Source organism: Rhagoletis zephyria, unplaced genomic scaffold (genome assembly GCF_001687245.7).
Source record: "Rhagoletis zephyria isolate East Lansing unplaced genomic scaffold, Rhagoletis_zephyria_1.1 Rzeph_scaffold_00239, whole genome shotgun sequence".
In the NCBI taxonomy this organism is placed as follows: Eukaryota; Metazoa; Arthropoda; class Insecta; order Diptera; family Tephritidae; genus Rhagoletis; species Rhagoletis zephyria.
Window position 1 is genome coordinate 267,722 of NW_016157323.1, and position 23,102 is coordinate 290,823.

General features: G+C 34.9%; 4 protein-coding genes across 5 annotated transcripts in view; 2 read left to right on the forward strand and 2 right to left on the reverse strand.

The window, feature by feature from the left end:
- Positions 1–2,337, reverse strand: part of NimB5 (Nimrod B5) — a 4,486-nt gene extending 2,149 nt beyond the window's left edge. Inside the window, exon 1 of the mRNA XM_017609628.1 lies at positions 1,536–2,337. Within this exon, the coding sequence (XP_017465117.1) occupies positions 1,536–1,972 (437 nt within the window). The 5' untranslated portion in view covers positions 1,973–2,337. The remainder of the gene's footprint in view (positions 1–1,535) is intronic.
- A 3,746-nt stretch (positions 2,338–6,083) lies between these two features.
- Positions 6,084–10,852, forward strand: LOC108358337 (myrosinase 1-like). The gene is made up of 7 exons (XM_017609620.1): positions 6,084–6,194; positions 6,260–6,530; positions 6,617–7,150; positions 7,243–7,577; positions 9,062–9,164; positions 10,348–10,451; positions 10,577–10,852. Exons 1-7 carry the CDS (start codon positions 6,166–6,168, stop codon positions 10,692–10,694), a joined length of 1,494 nt encoding a protein of 497 aa, XP_017465109.1. The 5' UTR covers positions 6,084–6,165; the 3' UTR covers positions 10,695–10,852.
- Positions 10,853–12,464: 1,612 nt separating this feature from the next.
- Positions 12,465–14,270, reverse strand: NimB4 (Nimrod B4). 2 transcript variants are annotated; one of them, XM_017609622.1, is made up of 4 exons: positions 13,826–14,270; positions 13,184–13,744; positions 12,917–13,114; positions 12,465–12,842 (listed from the first exon to the last, which is right to left on the reverse strand). In XM_017609622.1, exons 1-4 carry the CDS (start codon positions 14,029–14,031, stop codon positions 12,551–12,553), a joined length of 1,257 nt encoding a protein of 418 aa, XP_017465111.1. In that variant the 5' UTR covers positions 14,032–14,270; the 3' UTR covers positions 12,465–12,550. The 2 variants fall into 2 exon arrangements, with proteins under 2 accessions (XP_017465111.1, XP_017465112.1); XM_017609623.1 differs by having other exon boundaries at positions 13,822–14,270.
- Positions 14,271–17,223: 2,953 nt separating this feature from the next.
- NimB3 (Nimrod B3) lies at positions 17,224–19,100 on the forward strand. Its single transcript, XM_017609631.1, has 2 exons — positions 17,224–17,744; positions 18,664–19,100. Exons 1-2 carry the CDS (start codon positions 17,542–17,544, stop codon positions 18,863–18,865), a joined length of 405 nt encoding a protein of 134 aa, XP_017465120.1. The 5' UTR covers positions 17,224–17,541; the 3' UTR covers positions 18,866–19,100.
- The last annotated feature ends 4,002 nt before the right edge of the window (positions 19,101–23,102 follow it).

Genomic DNA, 23,102 nt, shown 5'->3' on the forward strand with positions numbered 1-23,102 from the left:
TGACTGTCTGTCGTCCGTCCGTCTGTCACACGATAACTCGAGTAAAATTGAGATATCTTAACGAAACTTGGTACATGAACTTCTTTCGGGCGTGGGACGGATGGTATTGAAAATGGGCGAAATCGGATAATAACCACGCCTACCTCCCATATAACGGTAATTTTAAGAAATACGAAAACTGCGATATTTTAGTAACTACTGAAGATAATTCACTCAAAATTGATACTTACAATCAGTTTCAGACGGAAAACATGAATATTAAAAATTTTTGGAAAATGGGCGTAGCCACGCCCACTTATGGTTACATGTGTATATCTTGGTAACCGCTACACCAATTTCTTCCAAACTTGGCACAGTTGTTGGTCCTGGTACAGCACCCCGGCTTATCATGTAGCGGTAGCTTTCGGAAAGGTGGAAAACATATATTTAATACTTGCGCCGGGTATTTAATGTTCGGCTCCGCCCGAACTTAGACTTTCTTACTTGTTTAATTTAATTTTTCCAATTTTTTATTTTTAATTTTTGAAAAGGATATATTTGTGTTCGTATGGAATAGTAGTTTATGTCGTTATCCTTTAAACGACAAGGATTTTTTCGATGAGACTTAATAAGAACATTGACTTGCTAGTATCGGAACAAGTTCTTGCAAGTTTATTTGCCAAAAGTGCTTCAATTTCAATTTATTTTATTTTTTTATTTTTTTTCTTTAATGGCTTGATTGTTATATTGTTTAAAAAGTTATTTTTTAAATATAATTTAATTTTTAGGAACATATTTTTTTATATTTTTTTTAGTTTTTAGTAAAATTTTCTTTTAAGTTTTTAGATTTTACTGTAATAAAAATAATAATATAATTTTTTTTAATTTTATTTCCTTTTTAGAATCTTATTTATTATTATTTTTTTGACTTTGGTTGGTCATCCTTTTTTCGATTTTCAGGATCTTATTAAATTGTTTTTAATTTTTTTTGCCTTTTATTAACTAAAATATTTTTGAGTTTTATTTACTTTTTTTTTTTGTAAAGTTTGTTCCTTTTTATAATATAACTTTATTTTATTTAAAAATTTTTTTGGTTTAAAACGAAAAAATATATATGTATTTGTTTTATTTAACTTAATTAAAAAAAAAACACTGAATGCTAAAAGGTCTTTCAATTACTATTTCGAAAGACTGTAAAGAGTTTTCAATACAGTTGCTAGAATTGTCAATTTTGTTACGAAAGACTTTTGTCTTTCGAAAGACTGTAGTGAGGGGAAAAATATTTGCCAGAATTACCCTGTAAAACTTTGGTGAAAGAATAACGAAAGTGTTTCTTACTATATTGCAATCCGTCTTTAATTTTTCTTACGAAAGACTTTTTTACTAACTTAGCCAGAATTGCCCAATTACTATATCGACTCGTACTTTCAATATGTAGCAATATGTCTCATTATTCTGATCTTTATTTATGTAAAAGCTAAAATGTATGAAAGTTTATCAGATAACGACCCCCATTTACATTTCAATATCCCCCCGCCCCCACAACCCACACTTACGGCACCCAAATATGGCATTTATTTCCGTCCATTTGCATTTCACCAGACCGCATTTGACCTCTTGCTTGCTTCGGTAGACGTTGTTGTTCTTTACGTAGTTGACGCCGCGTCAGTTGTTGTGAGCCTGATGTTGTCAACTGACGATTATTTAGTTGTTGATAGTTTGCATCGTCTACATCAAATTGTCTGCGACGTGCATTGCTCCGCCGGTAGGAGGAGCGCTGCTGATAAGGAGTCACGTCGTTTGATTCCGCATCATCATCATCATAACCGTCGGAGGGTTCTTCAGTCATTGCATAGGGTAGACGTTGTCGTCGATTCCGCTGCCGCCGCCGCTGCCACTGCGCCTCTGCATTGGCAACAAATGCAATGAAGTGTAGGCATAGCAACAGCAACAAAAAAGCATGTGATGTCTTACGTACTAAAAGTGTTGTCATGGTAGCATAGGAAAAAGGGGCGTTTGCTCAACGTTTTTTTTCTGTAGAGGTTTAATCAATTTTAATTTGTTACACACTTTGGTTGAATTTTCGGTGCGAACTTTTTTTATTCTCCAAAATCTTTTTTTACTTTGCAAAACTTTTTTTAAAATTTTCTAACTCTTGTTTTGCGTTCTTCAATTCTATTTTTAAACGCTTTTGTCACTTTTGAAACACTTTTTTTTGCTGATTTCACACCCCCAAAAACGCGTTTAAAATTTTTAGCAAATTTAGTTTTATCGCACTTAAATTTACTTCTAAGCGTTCGCGCTTCATGCTAAATCTATACTGAAAACAAATTGAGCAGATTTTGCGCGGATTGGCAGGCCGATCAACACTTTAGTGCTCATGAATAGTGTTGCCATTCGTTCGTCGCTGCCCCCTTTTCCGCTGGTCATTCCCTCGTGGCACGAATCACCGCTGATGCAAGCCAGTTTTTTATTTTTTTTTTTAGAGGAAGTGCGCGTTCGTGCGCTGCCTTTGGCCCTCTCAAAGGTCTTTCACAGCGTTGGCTTATCAGTGTTGAGAGGCTATGTTATTTTTATTTGTTGTTATCCGCATGAGTTATTTATGACTCCGTTGTGTTGGCAGTCAAGCCGTAACATTGAATATTTTGCTGGGGTTTCAATTAAAAACAAATAAAAACGGAAAATTTTAGTAATCGGACAATTGATTGATTTAACGGCTAAGATTTTAATATTTTTTCGTAGTTTAGAGTAGAGAATCTTCTCGAAAAAGGGTTTGAAAGAATATCATGAAGCAATTTTTTTGTAAGACCGTGCTCATACTTCTCACTTCCTTAAAATTTCGGGCCAAAATGTTCTATGTACTTAAGAGATCAAATAATGGGGTTCAATTTGTTTTTTCGTTCACTCCTCGTTCTTCTAGAGAGATTTTCAAACAGGAGCAACTGTCCTCATAAGTTGTATTTGGTCTGGATTTTACTAAGTCTTCAATTTACCAAAAACCCCTTTAAGTTATAAAATTTTTGGTGATCTTCAACACGATTTCTCAATCAAAAAAAAATTTTTTTTAGAAATATTACTTTTGGAATAATCGAAATGTATCCATAGAAAAAGTTTAATGCTTTCTTTACTGACATTAGGATAGTACCTTAGGGTGATAAGAACTGAGATCTGGTGGAAAAGTACTAGAGCGGGGTTCTTGATGTCAATGAACTTTGGACCAAAAAACTTGTAGCCTTAAGACAAAAAAAAAGGAAGAAGCATGCCTTAAGATCTGTCTGAAATTGCCGAAGATATCAAGAAAGGTGTAAAAAGGTTTCCTTAGAAACGTTGAATAACATACTTAGCTAACCTATTTCAAAAACATATTGTAATTAACCGATTTATTTGTTATGAAGATTGGGATAGGTGGCAACCCTATTAGAAGCTATTTAAGTATAATGTTAATTCATTTTACTCTACAAAATTCTTTAATTTTCATTTTCGAATAAGGGGGAAGCGGAATTAAAAAAAAGTAATTTTCAATAATAAAACTGCACCGGGAGATGGTAGCCCTTTTTAAAATCTTTCTGTTTGTAATAATAATAATAATAATAATAATAATAGATTGGCACTTATATACATATATGTTAGTGTTTGGCCTCCGATTTGTGGCGTGCGACTCCGAACGGCGGTTGTATTTTTATGAGAAGCTGTTTTTCATGGCAGAAATACACTCGGTGGTTTGCCATTGCCTGCCGAGGGGCGACCGCTATTAAGAAAACACCTTCTTTTACAATAGTTTTTGTTTTTTTGCGATGTTTCTTTGGCCAGGGCTTGTAGCCAGACCCTGCGGAGTGGTAGCGCGCACTGCTTACCACTACAGCACAGCGGCCACCTGGCTACTAGAAAACCTTTTTGGTCTAATTTAGCCAATGCTTTTCTTCGTATGTAGCTAATTCTTTTTCATAGCAGGTAATAAAATTTGGTCGAGGATGCGATTTTGCTAGAACATATCGACCATTGCGCCACCTAGTAGGCCTAATTTCTCTCGAAGACAATGGGCCTAATGCTCCGACTCAATTCTGGCACCAGAGGAGTGAGCTCAAGCTCAACAATTTGTACTGATATTCACTTTTTATGCATGAGGCCCAATGTAGTTTCTTCTAAAAAAATATATATTTCTTAAATATGCTTTTTAGACAAAAGCGCCATATAGCGAGTATTTTTTTCTGTGTAAAAGGATTCTCAGGAAGTTTTTCTACGTGCAAGTGAAAGCCATATGAATTCCTCTATTCCAACAGAGTCAACTTAGGTCATCACTGTTGGGATTTCTAGTGCGGCCTAAAATCTGCTACAAAATTTTTATGTTAAGTGCTAGAAAAATACACAAAAACTTAAAAATTCATGTTGCAGCGGCATATTTGTTGCAGCAGCAAACTTTGAAGCGCAGTGGAAATCATGGCAGTGATGAGCTAAGGTTTGTGACTTTGTTAGAATACGGCTTTAAATTCCTTCAGCTTTTTCGTAAAATACTTGGTCACTTGGAACCGGATGAGGGATCCTGAAATAGTTCAGCCTTGAGTTTGTTCCTCTCCAGCACCTGCTTTTGAAGTGTGGGACTGTAGCGGTGACATTGGCTATACCTTGCTGCTTCTATATTCCCATTTGAGCCGAGCCGGTCTCCGTCAGCGTGTTTTAGAATCAGTTACCACCGAGAGCAGCCAGGCGCCATTGCACACCATTCGATGTTTGCACCGTTTACCAACAGCTATTGGCGATACAACAAGTTCACCATATTTTTACCGCTACAAGAAGATATCGGGCAAGCCAAAAGACGATCACTACTACCCCCACCACAACATCTAGAGCAGTGCTCGTCAAAGTGGTGGTCCACGGACCGGTGCCGGTCCGTAAGCCATAAGTCGCCGGTCCGCTTATAATATGTCTTATTATTATAACTTTACAGTTATTACATTTGTGATGTTTTATATTACTGTTTAATGAGGCTATATACAACTTGTATAATAAAAACAACTTAAATTTGTTAAACATTCATAAAAAATCGCTAATATCTGCTATCATTAAATGGTAATAGGTCATATATAGACACCCGGCTAATAAAGAAATTCATGTAAACAAATTTTAATACATATATGAGATGATCGTAAACGAAAAATAATCAATAAAAAAAGGTACCGGTCCCCGACGTAATAGAAAAACTGCAGCCGGTCCGTCACGCTCAAAAGTTTGACGAGCACTGATCTAGAGCAACCAGCAGTCACTGGTATTATCATCGTTGCCAAAAGCTATCAGGCGATTAGCCAGTATATCTCCCGGTCGTTCATTGACCCCGACACAAACTACCATTAACATCTTCGGCGAAATTTACCGATTGTCCATGGATACCGGTACTACTCACCAAAACCTCACACCGTGTTCATTGCTCATTCTCTGAAATCAAAATTGACTAACATCTTTCTTCATATCAATATCGTTTTATTAAAGGATATCGTTATCGGTATTACTATCGATATATGTATAAGCCAATATCAATATCGATACTATAGTCGACATGGTTATTATATTATAATCCTTAATTATTTGTTGTGTTATCGATTGTTAAACAATTGCGACATCGTCATCGGAATATTTATCGTTATCGATAGTCATATTTGTCGATATCGCTAAATACGCGTGGTTATCGATATGAATATTTTTTGATATCGATAAATATGTGTCGTCATCCATATGAATATTTTTCTATATCAATATATATGTAACGTTATTGATATTAATATTTTTCGATATCGATAAATATGTGCCGTTAGCGATATGAGTGTTTGTCGATATCGATAAATATTTGTCGTTATCGTTTTTCGATATCGATAAATATGTGTCGTTATCGATATGAACATTTCTCGATATCGATAACTATGCCCTATGTACGAGGCTATAATTATCAACCAACACTTTTTTCTGCAGTATATTTTTACCTCCATTCATTCATATTAATGCATGGGGCTTGTCGGCATCTTATTAATGCGTACATATTTGCATACATACATACATGTAATTACACTGACTCCATTGAAAGTGGCGTACTTTTCTTTATCGATTAAAGCACAACATTCGAAACATTCCGCTCAGTTACCTCAAAGTGAAAGCAACAAAATTGAATTCCAGCTAACATTTACATAGATCAGTGCAATGAAAGCTTTATTTATCCTTGCACTCTGGTAAATACCAATTCTAAGGATATTAATGCTAAACAAGAGTGAATATAACGCAAAATTTCTTGCAGCTTGCACTTTCTCAGCAAAGTCGCGACCGAAAAATGCAAATTACAACACAAAGGCGAAAACAAAGAATTTCCAACAGATTTCTCCTTTGGTGCATCGACCGCAGCCTATCAGATAGAAGGCGCATGGAATGAGGATGGCAAAGGACTCTCCATTTGGGATACATACACGCATGACAATCCAGAGAGAATACGCGATCGCAGCAATGGTGATACGGCAGCAGAATCGTATCATCGTTTCGAGCAGGACTTAGCGGCGCTAAAGGCACTTAAGGTATGAGGGAAATACTCGTATGCTTTCTTTTTTTTTTTTGTAATTTTCATATCATTTCATTTCACGCACGTGCTGCCGCCTCTCAGGTCAAATTCTATCGCTTCTCGTTCTCGTGGCCGCGCTTGTTACCCAACGCCGATACATCGGTGATTAATCAAAAGGGCATTGACTATTACAACAAGACGATTGATAAATTGCTGGCAAATAATATTGAACCCATGGTGACAATGTTTCATTGCGATCTGCCTGATGCACTGAACAAATTCGGTGGTTTCACCAATGATATCATCATTAAATATTTCCGCTACTATGCTGAATTCCTATTTGAGACATTTGGTGATCGCGTCAAGAAGTGGATTACCTTCAATGAACCCTTCGACTATTGTGTGCTGGGCTATGGCAAGGCCAACTTCCCACCACTGGTACATTCACCCGGTGTGGGTGATTATCTTTGCATGGATAATACGTTACGCGCGCACGCTGCCGCCTATCGAGCGTATCGGGCGAAATATTTCGATATGCAAGGCGGTAAAATTGGCATCACAATTAGCAGTCGGTTCTACTATACGCAACAGGGTGGCGCTGATGAGGAGATCATCGAACGCGCTATGCAATACTCGGTAATTGAAAATTAATTGAACTTTCATGTCTTTGAAGCTGCTATCGAATACGAATTTATTTCTAAACGCGTAGTACTTTCCCAACTTTTCAGCTCGGCTGGTTGGCTAATCCCATTTACGGCAAGACTGGCAACTATCATCAGCTTATTTTGGACGACATTCGAAATAACAGTATGCGTGAGGGCCTATCCTGGTCTCGTTTACCCGCTTTCGATGAGTTTTGGTCATCAATTATCAAGGGCTCTGGTGACTTTTTGGGTCTAAATTATTACACCTCACGTTATGCGGAAATGGCACATCCAGCTACTGGTGACGTACCTTCGTGGGAATACGATTCACAGCTGCAGTATTCGGTTGATGAGCAGTGGAAGCAGGGTAAATCCGATTGGTTGTACTGCGTGCCACAGGGACTGGAAGATACACTAAAGTGAGTATATGGCGATCACCTAAAGAATACCTTCGGTTAAATTAAAAAAGGTATGGAAAGGGTGATATAGTATTAGTATTAGCCAGAAGAGTTCGCGAAGGTTAAAAAAAAAAAGTTTAAATATACCATTAAGTATTCATTTCAAACAAACTGTGGCTAAATGAGGGCTGCCAGGCGTCCTGGTTTACCAGGATCTAGCCTGATTTCAGAAAATTGTCCTGGTGTCCTGGTCCACACGTAAATTTGACAGGTCTTATAATGAGGGTCAATGCATACGCCTATTCAATTTTTGCCAAATTGGTGGTGGCTAAGAATTCGCGTTGGTTTTTTGATATTTTTTTTTTTTGCAAGACGGTGTCACGCGTTTTCTTCCCTATAAAGTACAGTGACTTACACATGTGTTCACGTGTTGATTTTTTTTTTTTAATATTCACAAAGTTTTTCAAGTAAAATTTTGTTTGGTATTTTTCTATAAAAGCTTTTACCAAGCTTTAGCCAAAACCATATAAACGAGAGTTTTACACTTTATACAAAGTCAAAAAAACTTTATCACACTTTCATCAAAATTTTGAGCATTTTCATCTGAATCTCTACAACATATTTGTGTATGCAGTTGTGTATCGCATTGATTTTAAATATTTTGTTTTTTTTTCTGACGGATTTTTGCACTTTTTGCCATATAAGCATGAATTTCGTATGAAATAATATGCGGGAGGCCGTTCGCAACAAAATTTAAAAAAAAAAAATCAAAGCCCGTGTTTGTAATTTGCTCTTGTTCTATAAAAAAAAAAAATTATCAAAAATCAACGCGATTTTTTATGCGCTTGAAACTAAATTTTGCATAAAGTTTGAAACAGTAATTTATTTATATGGTTTTGGCTTAAGCTTGGATAAAATTATATATTATAAGAAATATAACACCAAAAATTTTACTTAAAAAAGTTGAGCAAATTAAAAAACCAACACGTGAACACTTGTGTAAGTCACTGTATCTTCCAATATTTTTTTTTTTGTGTGTAAGAAAATAATAACATCATTGGCAGAAAAATTATCAAAAATCAACGCGAATTCTTAGCCACTTAAAACTTTTAGCTACAATTTAATGGGCTATAAAACTGCATACTTAGAATTTTTCTAAAAATTCTGAATAATAATTTTTTTGTTGGGAAAAAATCAGTATATTTTCAGGTTTTTCTGTTTTGAAAAACTACGCAGGACAGACCTTTGAATAACAGTCCGGTGCTGCAAAAAACAGAACGGGTGGTCACCGTAGTTTCGATGCATGATAAATAAACATGACGAATAAATTACCGTTACTGCTAATTTGAAGTGTAAACCACATAGTTCAATTACATCACATAAGTACTTTTGTAAATAGAAAAAAAACGGCGCACTCTAATTTTCGTGAGAGTCTAAAATTTTTAATATTGAGTTCTTACAAAAATCTCCTAACCCCCTTCATAAAATTTTTTTCCAATTTTCAGATGGATACGCGAACACTACGACAATGTAGAGGTGTATGTGACTGAAAACGGTTGGTCGGATGAAGGACAGTTGGAAGACTCTGATCGTGTGGACTATCTCCAGGTAAATTTTCAATACATGAACCCATTTAGACGGCAAGGTATATGTTAGGCTAGGCTACGTTTCGTTAGAGGCGACCCTTCTGCGTACTCAGGCCATTTTGGCTCAATGTGATGCCTCGAGAGGAAGCTGTGACAGAACAATCGTGACGTGTTGATGAGGCGTATAACACTTCTAATGTCCACAGGTTCCAAGTAGGCTGGATAATGAAAGAATTGTTTATTAAAAACCCGAAGTCGTTGTTATTTTGCCAGGTGAAGACAATGGGTAGCTCATTTGTTTTTTTTTTCTGTTCCAGATTATAATGCATAAAAGCACGCTGAAGCGCGATCAGAGACTTATATTTGTGGCTGGCCCAGATCTGCTTTATGAAGCAACAAGTGGGCTCATTGCCCAATGCTCGTTGGGTGCAACAGGCTTCACTCGCTTCATACGATGGTTCTCATCTAAATGGGCTCATTTGCCTTCCCAGTATTTTCCGTTTACTCAGGAACCCATATTCAACTAATTTAGATATTCGATTTCAGCTTGATGGAAGAATTGGAACATTTCTTAGTTGAATTTCGGCTTGCATAATTACTTCCAATTCAGGTTGAAAAACGCTGCAATTGCCAGAAAGCCGGAGACTGAGGTTTAATGAAAGTTCTTGCTAGGGAATCATATTATCAGCATTGTTGATCGGCTTTAAGCGATCGCTTTTCTAAGGTATACTAGTTGCGAACTGGTCTTCGAAATAGAAGCACGAATTCGCTCTTGAGTAGAATACGGCTCCCTTGAGCACTATAACTTGTTGCAGACTCGATTTATTTTGGGTCGAATTTCCGTCATCTCTTGTCAAGTTTTGCTTGCGCACAAACCGGTTGTCTAAAGTCGGTGCTCAGACAGCGACCTGAAGCAAAAGCTCTGCACATCCTTAGATTGTTGGTTTCAAACCACGCGTTTCCTCATTTCACTTCTATCAAGAACAAGACCGTAGTATTTTGCTTTGATAGAGAGGCATTAAGAGACCAACTCCATTTAGGGAGAATACCATGTCTATTTTTTGGCGCTATTTATATTTGTATGAAACACAATTTCGGGGATCCCGCTTTTCGGATTGCTTATTTAAAAGATAAACGAACTTTCAAAATATTTTTTTTTTTTTACTTATTTTTAGTAATTTTAAATTTATTGTCCTACTTTTCAGTCTCATTTGCAAGCAGTGCTCAATGCTATCAATGATGGGTGCAATGTTACTCACTACTCACATTGGAGTTTAATCGATAATTTCGAGTGGAATATGGGCTACACGTAAGTTCCATACAATTTTTTATTAACCTTAATTTTTCCTTTACTTATTTTTTCCAATTAGTACAACTTTTAATATTTTTCTATCAAACAAAATTAACATTTCTCTCTATTTGATTTACTTGCAGTCTGAAATATGGCCTTTACTATGTGAATTTGACGAGCCCAAATAAGGAACGTATAGCCAAAAGATCTGCGCATTATTATAGGAGTGTCATTGAGAGTGGCAAAATAATATTGAATTAGCATTGAGTTAAACAAGTATTCATTTGTTTGCAGATTTTAATAGTTATTCAAAGACAAAATATAAGTATTTTTATATAAATAATAGCTCTCGCTTGAATGATTTTTCTCGACTTATTCAGAAAGATTTCTTAACCCTCTCAGGACCGTAAGCATAAATTTAAAAAAAAAAGAACATGGCTTGAGTTGTAAATTGATTGATGGTAAAATCTGATATCTAACCAAAAAAATACAAAAATGTTAAATCTTAAAATCGGTTTTGCCCTAAAAGTTTTGCCCTTAATATTATTTTTTGTTTTTTAATCTTATTACCAAAAATATTTTTTTCCGAAGGAATAAAATTTATCGAATCATTGAAGTTTAATGTTATGGAAATTTAACGAGTTATCCACCTTTATCAATAAATAAAAAATTAATTAAACGTATCGAATTATCAATGTTTATTGCGTTGCGTTAAGTTAGTGGAATTTATCAACTTACCTATATTTATTGAAGTGTCGTTATTTATAGAGTTATCGAAATTTAACGAGTAATCGTAATGTATTGAGTTATTTGAACTTCTCTATATCTATTGATTTACTGAAATTGGTCGAATCGAAGTTTTTAGAATTTTAAAACTACATATATCGAGTTATTGAAATTCCAAGGTTATGTAAGTTTAGCAAGTTATCACTTATCGAATTTTATCGTTTTATCAGTGTGTAATAAATTATCGAACTTATCGAATTATAGAAGTTTATTGAGGTATTCAAAGTTTATCGAGCTGTCGATTTATATCGAGATATATTCATATCTTAGTTATGAAAATTTATCTGGTTATCGGAATTTATTGACAATTATCGAAATTAGTCGAGTTATCGAATTTCTGGATTTATCTGATTTTAGTGATTTTTAAATTCGCCGAACTATCGATATGTATCAAATTATCGAAATTCATCGACAAACTGGAATCTATGGGGCCATTTCCAAGACCCCTAAAGATATAAAAGGTTTTAGTCACGTTTTAGTTTCAAAGCTGAAGATATTCCGGTATGTAATTTTGTACCTTAAACGACGTGCTAAGTTGGAAAATCTCTCCAAGGGTCTTAAAAAACTAGAAAAATGCTCGAATTGCTACAGTATCTAACCCTTCTAGTATAATATTTTATTATATCATTGATGCCTTTGCAAAACCGCCCATCGATCGATTGGAAAATCGCCTCTCTTGCGGCACTCAAATTTTACAGGACAGCGAAAAAAGATAGGCGGTATTTTCTCTAGCTATTATTTGGCAAATCTGTTGTTTTAATAACGATCTTACGTGTTTGATGCATAAATCTCTATGCCTGGAATTTAGGATTACCAAATCTCATTTTTGCCACAAAGGCGATTTAGGCGGTTTTGCAACAGCCTCAACGATATGTATGTATATTTATGTAATTATTCCCAAAGTATAACTCATTTAATTATTTTAAAATGTTTAGCATTAAAATTTTTCGTCACATTCATGATATTTTTCGATATGTATCGATATATTAAGGAATGTTTTCACCGATATGTCTAACGATAAAATTATTTACATTTCTGGCAATATGCTTTTTGCGATAAAGAGTTATTCTATACCTATGGTTATCAATATCGTAGGCACTAATTGATATCGATATACATCCATATATAATTTCCAATATCACACCGCACATGTACGTATGTATGTATTTATGTAGTTTAAAGATTACTCATACGCCATGTATGTATCTTAAATTGACCAATAATTTATAGAAAAAAATTACTCTCAATAAAAGAAACAAAGCAAATATATTAATGTAGTCTTAATGATCATTTTAAGTAATCGTGGAAATATTCTATAAAAACTACACAATTCAATAGTAAGGAAAAATTTTGTATTGAAACATAAAATGTCTGCCAATCAGCATATTGAATTCCTGCAGCAGAGTCTCATTTAAGCGACTGGGCCTCATAGAGGCGTATGTGGTCACCTTATCCGGTTCCATGCATTGATCAATAAAACGTACGTAGCCTTCTTTGCAGCGACAACGACCCTTTGAATTGCAATTTCCATTCGCACAGCGTTGATAGTTGCGCATCGGACCCTCAACAATGGAACAGCCGCAAACGTTGGGAGCAATGCATTTACCATAGAAGCCGCAACCGCTAGAGAAAACGAACAGCAATGTATCTTAGCTAAAATACTTAACTTAAAATTGTACTGAATAGTTGAAACTTACTTCTCGCATATGCCCTCGCACTTAGGACCACGACGTACATAACCATTGAAGCAACGACAGACGCCTGGTGATAGGCAAATGCCATTTTCGCAATCCTCATCACACACTGGCAGACAAGAGGTGGTATTCTGATCGAAACGGTAGCCATTCTGGCAGACGCAGGTGGTGCGATTTGCACAAAAACCACTCTCGCAGCGCCTGCAAGTTTCAGAAAGGATTAAAAGAGCAAATGACTTAAGGACAAACAAAGCTTCCGAGTTCACTTACATATAACAATTACTCTCACACGTGCTACCATTCAAACGTTTCAAATAGCCATGGAAGCACTCGCAGTGATTTGGCGCCACGCAGTGTCCGAACCCGCAGTCCGGTATGCAAATCGGCTGGCAACCCATGGTGCTGGGTGGCAGTGCACGCGTATAGCCCTCAGCGCACTCGCACTTATTCGGCTCGACACAAATCTCATTGTGCGCACAACTGAACTCACAACGTGGCATACAGAATTTGCGTGTCGGATCCAATTCATAGCCCTCTTGGCAAATGCAAGTGCCATTCAAGTAGCACTGACCATTCGGGCATCCCAACGGACAAATCGGTATGCAGACATTGCGATGATTGAGCACAAATTCGTCAAAGCAACGACAGATGCCGCCATCCAAGCAGAAGCCATTGGCCTGACATTTGTTGCCACAATCCGGCACACAACGATTCCAATCGAAGTCATAGCGCTTGTAACCCTTACAGCAGACTTCTACGAGATTGAAGTAGGGACTAAGTGTACTATTGCCCACAACTTGCACATCCTTCTCGAATTGGAAGAAAACAGCGCTGTCAAAGTGAAGAAAACACCGATAATTTGTATACATAAAAAGCTATATTTTGGTAGGTACATATATTCCACATACTCACGGCACTTCGCGCCAACACTTAGACGGATGGCTGTTGGGCAATGGCAACGATAGGCCTGGCTGACGTACGTGCCATGGCTTGACGGTGGTTGTTGTGCTGGTTGTTGTGGTGCTCCAATACTTTTCAAACAGCGCACCATAGACAAAGCAAAACAGAAAGGCGAATGATAAGAGCGAATTGACAGCTAGAGCGCGTAGAAGTGACATAGTTTCGACAAAAGCGAAACGATGAAAAATTTACAATAACAAATATGTTGCAATAAAAGCAATAATAAAATAAAAAATTTATAAAAAGAACTGCCGATGTTTTCAATCGGACGTCCTCAGTTTCTGAACTACTTTTACATACTAAATTCTGGAGCGTAATTCAGCGCCAATTTTAGTACAACTGAAAACATAACTGAATAAAAGATGTGCTAAGAGAATTTCGAAAAAAACAGCATAGATTTCATACTTTGGCTTTCTAAATGAAGCTTAGTATCGCTGAAATAGTGGCGCAGATGAATACTTTGCGATTAACAGAACAGATGGCAGTAAACGCTGACGGACACAGAAAACTACTGAAATTCCTTGAACTTTTTCGAAGGCAAAGCAGGTGCGCCTAAAAGAGCACTTGGTTGGTGTTGTAGGACAGGTACGACGAATCCTGAGATGCGACTGGGCCTCGGCCGGTGTATCATTTATCGGCGCCTGTTGGTGGCTTGTGGTGCTTTCGGATCCACTATTTGATACCAGACAGCTATGTTTGTCGGTTGGGGACGTCAGAATGTACTGTCCTGCCGAAGGACGTTGTTGCTGGTTTGTATTCCTGTGTCCACTGTTTTGGTGGACGCACTGCAGGTACTGATGGAGGCGCCCTCATTTTAGGTTAAGAAGGAGTATGGGCATTCCGTCCTTGACAGGTGGGATCCACCGGTTGCCGGAGGAGTTACTCCTAGGTATGTGGCAGGACCGTTGGGGCAACCTTCCTTCCGTATAGAGTTTGTAGCAGGGAATCCAGACTTCGGGCACTTTCTGAGTTTGGGGTTTCTCCAAACGTGGCACAATCCTCTTAATGCATGTTGGCATAAGAGGAATCTTTACGATTCTGAGTGTGGCGTGGACTTTGAAGATGTCTGTGAATGTCAGAGGTACTAGGACGTCAGGAATCTCGACATAGGCTCCCTGAGTTTGCTCTGGCCATCTCGTCGGTACGACCTCTTAGCAAATATCGTGGTGGTATCGATAAAAAGGATGATAAGAATATGATCGAAAACGAAGCAAATATTCATAATGAATTATGTTGATAACGAAAATTATTTCTATAAAAACCAAGTAAGTGTAAACTTAAACCGATAGCTATAATAATAAAAACAAAATGATACAAAAACTAATAACTACAAAAAACTAAAACTATCGATAAACTAATAAGCATTTAATAGTATCGATATATCTATAAAAATATCCATAAGTATAATATAGCGATAAATACAAAAATGGGAATACTGATATACTTAGAGGCATTTCATGATATCGATATCTATAAGAATTAATGTTTATATTACCGCAATTACAGCAATAAATACAAGAATAAGAATATCGATAAACAGATCAGAAAAACGATCCTATACCAGCAAAATTTTCAAAAAATATATCGATATCCGAAAAAATGCGACAAATGTATCGACATCTATAAAAATTTCGATAAGTATATCGATATCAATGAAAATTTCGATATATATATCGATATTGATAGTTACAGTGAATAAGGGAAAGCCCTCATTCAAAATATTCATACAAAAAATTAATTTTTTTTTATCGCCTGTGAATAGAAGAAATTTACAAAAAAAAAAACTTCTCAAACGTTTCAGAAAATCTCACTTCTCAATCTGATTTTTGCAGTGTTTGTCTATAAACTAAACATTTTCTCAAGCATTATTCGCAATTTTTCTGTCGCAAAATGGCTAGGAGCCTTCTTTGCAGCGACAACGACCCTTTTTGTGCGAATGAATTGAAATGCATTTAATTTACTAATACGAATGAACATTTTTTATAAAGTTATTTTGTGATTGACCTTTTGTAAGCTGATTTGCCGATATGGTCTACCGACCGGCCATTAAAATTTAAAAACGAAAGAAAGAAATAGCCTGCTGCATCGAAAGTGGCCGATAGTTTGTCTACTTAAAGTGAAATAATTATTTTATGTTAAAAATGCAATAAATCCTAATAAAAAAAATTTTTTAATATTTTTGTGGAGAAAAAATCGCAGTAAATCCCAAAATCGGTGAAAACCAGGAAATTTGTTTCCACTAAATGCATTTTTTTAAGAATTTGTATAATTTCAATAGAGCATAAACACTTTAATTATACTTGAAACACTTTTCCTACCTATACGATAGAATGTTAAAAGCAAACTGTATGCAACTAATTTTTTACATCAACCGTATTTTTTATTTTTTTTGTTAAACAAATTGAATAAATAAGCTCTGAAATAAACTGTTAAACTTTCCTATAAAAACTGTGTGTTTCTTTTACATACCTCTTTTTGGCAGCACTCTAAATAATTTCAATGAGACTAAGTGAATTCCATTTCGTTCCGCTTCACTCACGTTTGAGAAAAAGTAGAGAATTCAATAGTTCTCAATCTGAAAAATAAGGGAAAATTCCATATTAGAAAGTACCTGTTAGTTTGGGCAGTTTGGGATAGCCATCAAAGGTGATTGGAGATGCATTTGAGGACTTACGTTTTGAAGTTTGAGAAAAGGACTGATCCTTAAATGCATCTCAAATTGAGATTTTTTTTCAGAAATGTTTATTGGGACGTTATATAAAAGTACTGCCGCCATTGACCCTAAAAGAGCCATTTCTGCGTTAGTCTTGAACTCGTTCGATTTATCGCCATACAGAGATCACCAATAAAGCTTTTGCTGCAGCAATTATAATCTACTTTTAGGCACAAAGCTTTAAAGTAATCAGCAGAATTTGTGGTGAATGAAATTTAAAGCTAATAAGCGGACTGAGTTTGTTGCCTTTAAAACGGCGAATATTTACTGAAAAAAAAATGCAAAAATACAATAAGAAATCTAGAAGCCTTGAATCTTTGCTACATATAATATATGATAATAAATTAAAAGAGCATAAAAGACTCAAAATAGCATCTATTTAAAATAATCAACCATGGCCCGTGAACTTTGATGCCACTGCGCATCCAATTAAATGTAGGTTACTTGACTGCTTAGTAATCTTATACTTATGTAGATTCAATTTTTTATATGCTTTCAACTTTGTAAAATTTTAATTGCGCTCAGAATTTCAACGTTACAGCTTGTGCTCTCCTTTACTGAGCTATATGTATGTGTGTATGTATACGTATGCACTTTATTGAGTAAAATCGACTAGAGAAATTTGTATCAGCTGTTTGTCTTATCAGTCAGGCATTGGAACGGAACGAGCAATAGTGTATTGACTTTCTTTGCGCAAACCACAGAATCTTTCTTAAGGAAAAAGAGAAAAATGTATATAAAGCGCAAGAGACGACATATTAAGAAATGTTTTAAAAAGAAAAGAGGAAAATTGTAGTCAGTGATGTGATGGCGGAAGAGCATGCTAGACTAAAGACATAATCAGCGTGGCGCTTTAGGTGAAGAAAGTGATACACGCATGGCGGATTATTAAGAATATATATATTGTATTAATATCAAAAAAAAATAAAAATATTAAAAATATATTGAAGAAAATATGTATTTTGGTTCAAAGCTATATCACTTAAAAATGAGAAATTTCAAACACTTCAGCACGCTGCTTCTTGCACTGTGCATTATTTTAAATCTAAAGGTGGCGAATGCGCAATTTTGGAAACTCAATAGTCCAACTGATAAAGACCTTTTTATATTGGAAACGAAATCGTTAATGGCATCCGGTATTTGCTATAAGGAAGTGCTGTGAGTGAAAGTTTGTTTGGCTTTTTTAAAAAATATATGTATACTTTATACGTAATATCGAGCCCTAGCCGCGAAAATAACGTAAGCGATGCAGAAATGCATCTAGAAAAATTTTGAAAAAAATATCGCTTACGTTATTTTGGCGGTTAGGGCTCGTTAGTTTTATGCAGCGACCGTAACAGTTACAAATTTAATTAAAAAAATCGCTCTATAACAATTATTTTTTGGCTTTTATTTAATTACCCCTTAAATAACCGTTATTTCTGACTTTTATTTTACAAATCCAAAATAACAATTATTTTTGATTTTTATCTAAATTATCTGCAAACAACAGTTATTTTTGATTTTTTAAATTATATGTCTTAGATAACAGTTATCGAAGACTTTTATTTATAAAGGTCATAAATAAAAATCAGTCACTGACCTTTATTTTTTTAATCATACTTATAAAAATCATTTGTATAAGGCGTAGTAAACTTTTGTTTCCCAACACCTTCTCAACTGGGAAAAAAGTCAATGACGTTTATATGAATGATTAAAAAATACAAGTCAGTGACTTATTTATAGTGATGACTTTTACAAATGAAAGTCTTCAATAACTGTTATCTAAGACATATAATATAAAAGTTAAAAATAATTTTTATTTTGTTTAATAATATGAAAATCAAAAATATTTGTTATTTTTTTTAATTTTGCATAAAAATTGAAAATAAGAATGTATTTTCAAATTTGTGTCTCGATGAAAAAGAAATCAATTGGTATGTATAACTTCGTTGACAGTTTTCATCAATAACTGCTATGTTCGGTCCCTGTTTTTATGTAATAGACAAAAAAAAAATAAAAAATCGTACTTTTTTCATTTTTGATCTGTCAAAAGTTTAGCAAAAATATTTATTTACATTTACTTTTCACTTTTTAGCGGTGAAGCTAATGAACCTACATTGAAAATGCAAACAATCTCGTATTGTTGTCCTGGTTATTTGCGCATTACTCGCTCGACGGCAATGCGCTGTGAACCCATCTGCACGGAAGATTGTTCTAATGGCATTTGTACAGCGCCGGATGTTTGTGAATGTTATCCAGGCTATATGCGCGCCGGTGGAAGATGTGAGGAGTTATAGTACACTATGAACTCTTAAATTTTGTTTAGTATATACTCATATATTAAATTAATAAAATTAAGAATTCAAAAAACAAAAATGAAATACAAGTTTGAAATGATGTTGAGATACTGAACATATGAAATCAACACTGCACTTTCTTCGTTTAAAGTGAGCAGTGGATGCTATTATTAAATTAGTCCTATCGGACTTATCTTTCTGCTTTATTAAACCTTAACAAAGGAAATGAAGCTGACAGTGAAAAAGACTCTTAATTTATAAGGAAAGAAAGAAAAGGAAGACTTTACTTTTAACTAGAATCACTTTGGGGTTGATTCACGTCCTTCTTCTGTAAGCGATTCTGACCGAGCCCAAAAAAGCACGTTAGTCGTTTCTCTTCTACACCAACTGACGCCAATTGGGAATACCAAGTCCTTCTCCGCATAGTCTTTCTATCATAGATGAGGCCTTCAGCTTTCATTGTACTACGTTTAAAGTCTAGAAACTAGGGATCTAAATGCCTTAATGCTAATAAATTATAGCTGTATTGATAAACTTACAGTACATATATTAGGGCGGGTCAATTTGTATGGGAGATTTTTTCGACTACGCGCGTATAGCACATAATAAGTGCAATCCCGTATTCCTCGGACTCGGACTAGTAAAACTGTCAAAAAATAAAAATTCGCTCAGAGCGAGAGAGTAACATTGAAAAGTACGGGATCGCTTTCTAGTAAAAAATGGTAACTTCTGTCAACTTCAGCATAACCTCCAAATTTTGGTTGTAAATTTTTGGCTTATTTTGTATGTAAACACACTCAGCTCACACATGTAAATAACCAAAAATACCTTCAAATTCATTAGAATCCACTTAAACAAGTAATTAATACATGAATTAGGAGAGTGCACTTTTCTTTTGTTTAGAATTTGGTTGCCAAACACACTACAGCTGATCGTTTGACACATTTACCAGAATTTACCAGCAAAAAATTCTCGTACTAAAACTGGTAACTTCTGACAGAGAGAGAACCGTATTTACTCTCCTTTTTGTCCTCTCAATAGTCAGAGAACCGAGTACGGGATCGATTTCCAGTAAAACCTAACTGATTCTGACTATTTCTGACTAGTCTGGACTCATACGGGATCGCAACTAATGATTCTGCGTGTAATTCTAAACAAATTTGTCGAAGAAACCATGTGTTTAAAATCAATGTGGAGTTTTCCAAATTGCTAAAATAAGTTTCTTAGCATTTAGGTGTAGTGTCGTAAAGATGTGCTTAAATTGTTTATAAAAACATGCTATAAGGGTTTTCTGGTATGGGGAATTTATTTCTGCATTAATCTTTTTCTTAAAAGTTCAACCAGAAGGGCTCTACAGTGAAAATTTTCACATATTCTTCGAAGTCTTTTTTTTCGCAATTTGCAAACTGCAAATTGATTTTAGACCCAAGGCTTATTCGACAAACTTGCATAGAATTACATGTAGAATCCGCCTATTCTATACGCCCATAGTGAAAAAAATGGCCCACCCTAGTGTATATGTACATACATATGTATATTAGGGTGCTTTTTTGGCGACTATTCTTTTTTACTCCCATCACGAAATTTTGTGGGAAATACCTAAACAAAAATTCCCTGAAAATTTGAGCCCAACCAAGGCGTGCAAAGATTTCCCGTATAAAATACACGTAAACTTTGACTTTTTTAATCAAAATTCTATAGCTCAAAGGCAGTTTATGGTATAATCATGGTCAATGATGGGGTTTCTTCAGAGTTGAATTTACATTTATTTCCAACAAAAAAGTTCCGGAACACTAAATTTTTAAGTTGAGGTAGTGTAGAATTTTCATGGAAAGTTTAGCTAAAATGTAGAAATTATTAAACAAAATTGTCGCAAACAAAATGTCTGCTTCGCAGAGTGTGTGAAATTCCTGCGTGTAACGTTATGCGTAATTTATTTCATCAAAGATCTACATACTTAAATTTAGCCAAAATCATAGCAGACGTTTTTATTATTATTTTTTTATTGTGAAGCATGTTATCTTATTCACATAATTTAACTTTAAATTGGGTTATTTTGAGTGGCAACCCTCATACTTGTAATTTAGAAATGAGGCCTTTTGAAACTAATTTTTGCAGATACCCATATTTATTATTTATTAAATAATTATAGTAAAAAAAAATTCAAATATTCAATATTATATATATATTATGCATATTTTTGTTTAATTTAATTAAATTGGACAGGTGGGAACCCTTTTCAAAATATTTCCAAACTACAACCTTCTTAAACCTACATATTTTTTGTGACATTGTGATATAGTTTCAATTACCTAATTTCAAGTCAAGATGTGAACGAGAATCTCCACCGGCTTTGACGGCTCAGCTGGAGCCCAAGGCTTGCGGCATGTTAGATATGGACGACGACTAAGCCTCTCAGGGCACCAGCTGGGTTACCGTGGAGATAGCCACCTCCAAGTATCAGTGCATAGACCCGTATAAACTTATTTTGAATTTCCCGGGCGCATGTGGCTGTCTGGCTTGTTTTTATTTGCGTAAGTCCAAAATTATTTTTGTATTATAATTTAATATCAAAACTGGCAGAAGAGAACAAGACATTTTTCACTTGAATTCAAGGTGAAAACGGCAGTTAAGGATTCAGATACTACAGCAAAAATCATTGAAATTAATATTTTATAGATTTTTTTTTAAGAGACTGCGTTCTGGTATAGAATTGCACCGTGGGCAATTTGACACATTTTTGTGGCCAAAACAAGTTGATTATTTGAAACAACATAATTTTTGTATTTAGTGGCATCCTGATTTGCCACATTTTTTCACAAAAAAGAAAGAACCTTATTAACCCTTGACGACCGATGGGTCCAAATCGGCCACTTTTTAATTTGCGGTTTTATTGCAAAAATTTTAATGCAGTTTTTTTCTAAATATTTATATTTAAGAAAAAATGCCGTACATACTTTTAAAAAGTATTGCCAAATTATATTAACCCTTTCCCTGCATTTGTACAATATATTGTACATTTAATTTTTTGTAACATTGGAAGCGTGCTACTAAAAATCTTATTAATATTTTCGAAAACAAATTAAACTTTATGAAGTTTTGGAATGGCCCGAATAGTTTACGTAAATTTCAAAGTCGAAAACGTTTCAAAAATATTTTTAGAATTTAATTTAAAAATAGACCATTTTATAAAATTCCGTGGACACACAAGTTGTGGTACTTTACTGTACAAAAAATACGTGAAGGTCAAGTAAAATCGCTAATAAAAGCACATAGTATGGAAATATAAAAAGCATCATATACAAATTAAACTATCATGATTTAAAATATTTTTTCCGGGTGGCCAAAAAAAATGTACAATATATTGTACATTTACACTGAAAGGTTGTAAGTATCTTGTACAATATTTTATACAAATGTCCGCAAAGGTGCAGTTGAACAGGCAATTAGGGTGGTTTTTGGAAAGCTTGTGCGCTGTTGTTGCAGTAAAGGGTAGGTTTTTGATTTCTTGATCTACTGAAAGCAGAAAAACCGGTAAGGTTTATTAAAACGGATCATTCGAATTTTATAAATGTAATTGTATCTGAAATGTTTCAGAAAATTTAAAATTTTTTAATGCTTTATGAGGCTCTATGAACCTTGTAATTTAGAGGAAAATTTTTTATATTCATCAGGGACGGATTTGACTGGAAAGGGTTAATTAAACTTGAATACTATGAATTTCCTAATTTGTCGGCTGAAAAGTTAAAAGAAGCAGCCTTTGCAGAAACAAAATGGCAAACAGTCTTCTCTTTCCTCTCTTGCCTTGCAAATTCACTATTGACAGTATAAAAATACCTACAAAAACCACTATTTCTCAGAAAACGCAAAAAATCGCAACACGAAATTGACAGGTGAAACCCAGCGCTCTTCATTTTACATGTTTTTGATAGTCTAAACACGGCCAACTACGGCCAACATTTCAAAATCGTATTCAGATATCACTTTTAAGGAAAAAAATAATAATTTAATGTTATTTAAGAGGTATGTATTTTTCTCTCAAAAAAAAAAAATCTACAAACAACAAGTAAGAAAGTCTAAGTTCGGGCGGAGCCGAACATTAAATACCCGGCGCAAGTATTAAATATATGTTTTTTCACCTTTCCGAAACCTTCCGCTAGATGGTAAGCCGGGGTGTATCAATTTTGAGTAAATTAGCGTCCTTCAATTTCGAAATATTGAAGTTTCAAGCATTTCT

Excerpts from the sequence above, each read along its gene's own strand:
- LOC108358337 (XM_017609620.1), top strand. The coding sequence starts at position 6,166 with ATGAAAGCTTTATTTATCCTTGCACTCTG. Across the intron at positions 6,195-6,259 it reads TTATTTATCCTTGCACTCTG|CTTGCACTTTCTCAGCAAAG; the intron begins GTAAATACCAAT and ends AATTTCTTGCAG. Across the intron at positions 10,452-10,576 it reads GAGTGGAATATGGGCTACAC|TCTGAAATATGGCCTTTACT; the intron begins GTAAGTTCCATA and ends ATTTACTTGCAG.
- NimB4 (XM_017609622.1), bottom strand. The coding sequence starts at position 14,031 with ATGTCACTTCTACGCGCTCTAGCTGTCAATTCGCTCTTATCATTCGCC. Across the intron at positions 13,115-13,183 it reads TGTGAGAGTAATTGTTATAT|GCGCTGCGAGAGTGGTTTTT; the intron begins GTAAGTGAACTC and ends TGAAACTTGCAG. Across the intron at positions 12,843-12,916 it reads TGCGAGGGCATATGCGAGAA|CGGTTGCGGCTTCTATGGTA; the intron begins GTAAGTTTCAAC and ends CGTTTTCTCTAG.
- NimB3 (XM_017609631.1), top strand. The coding sequence starts at position 17,542 with ATGTATTTTGGTTCAAAGCTATATCACTTAAAAATGAGAAATTTCAAA. Across the intron at positions 17,745-18,663 it reads ATTTGCTATAAGGAAGTGCT|CGGTGAAGCTAATGAACCTA; the intron begins GTGAGTGAAAGT and ends TTCACTTTTTAG.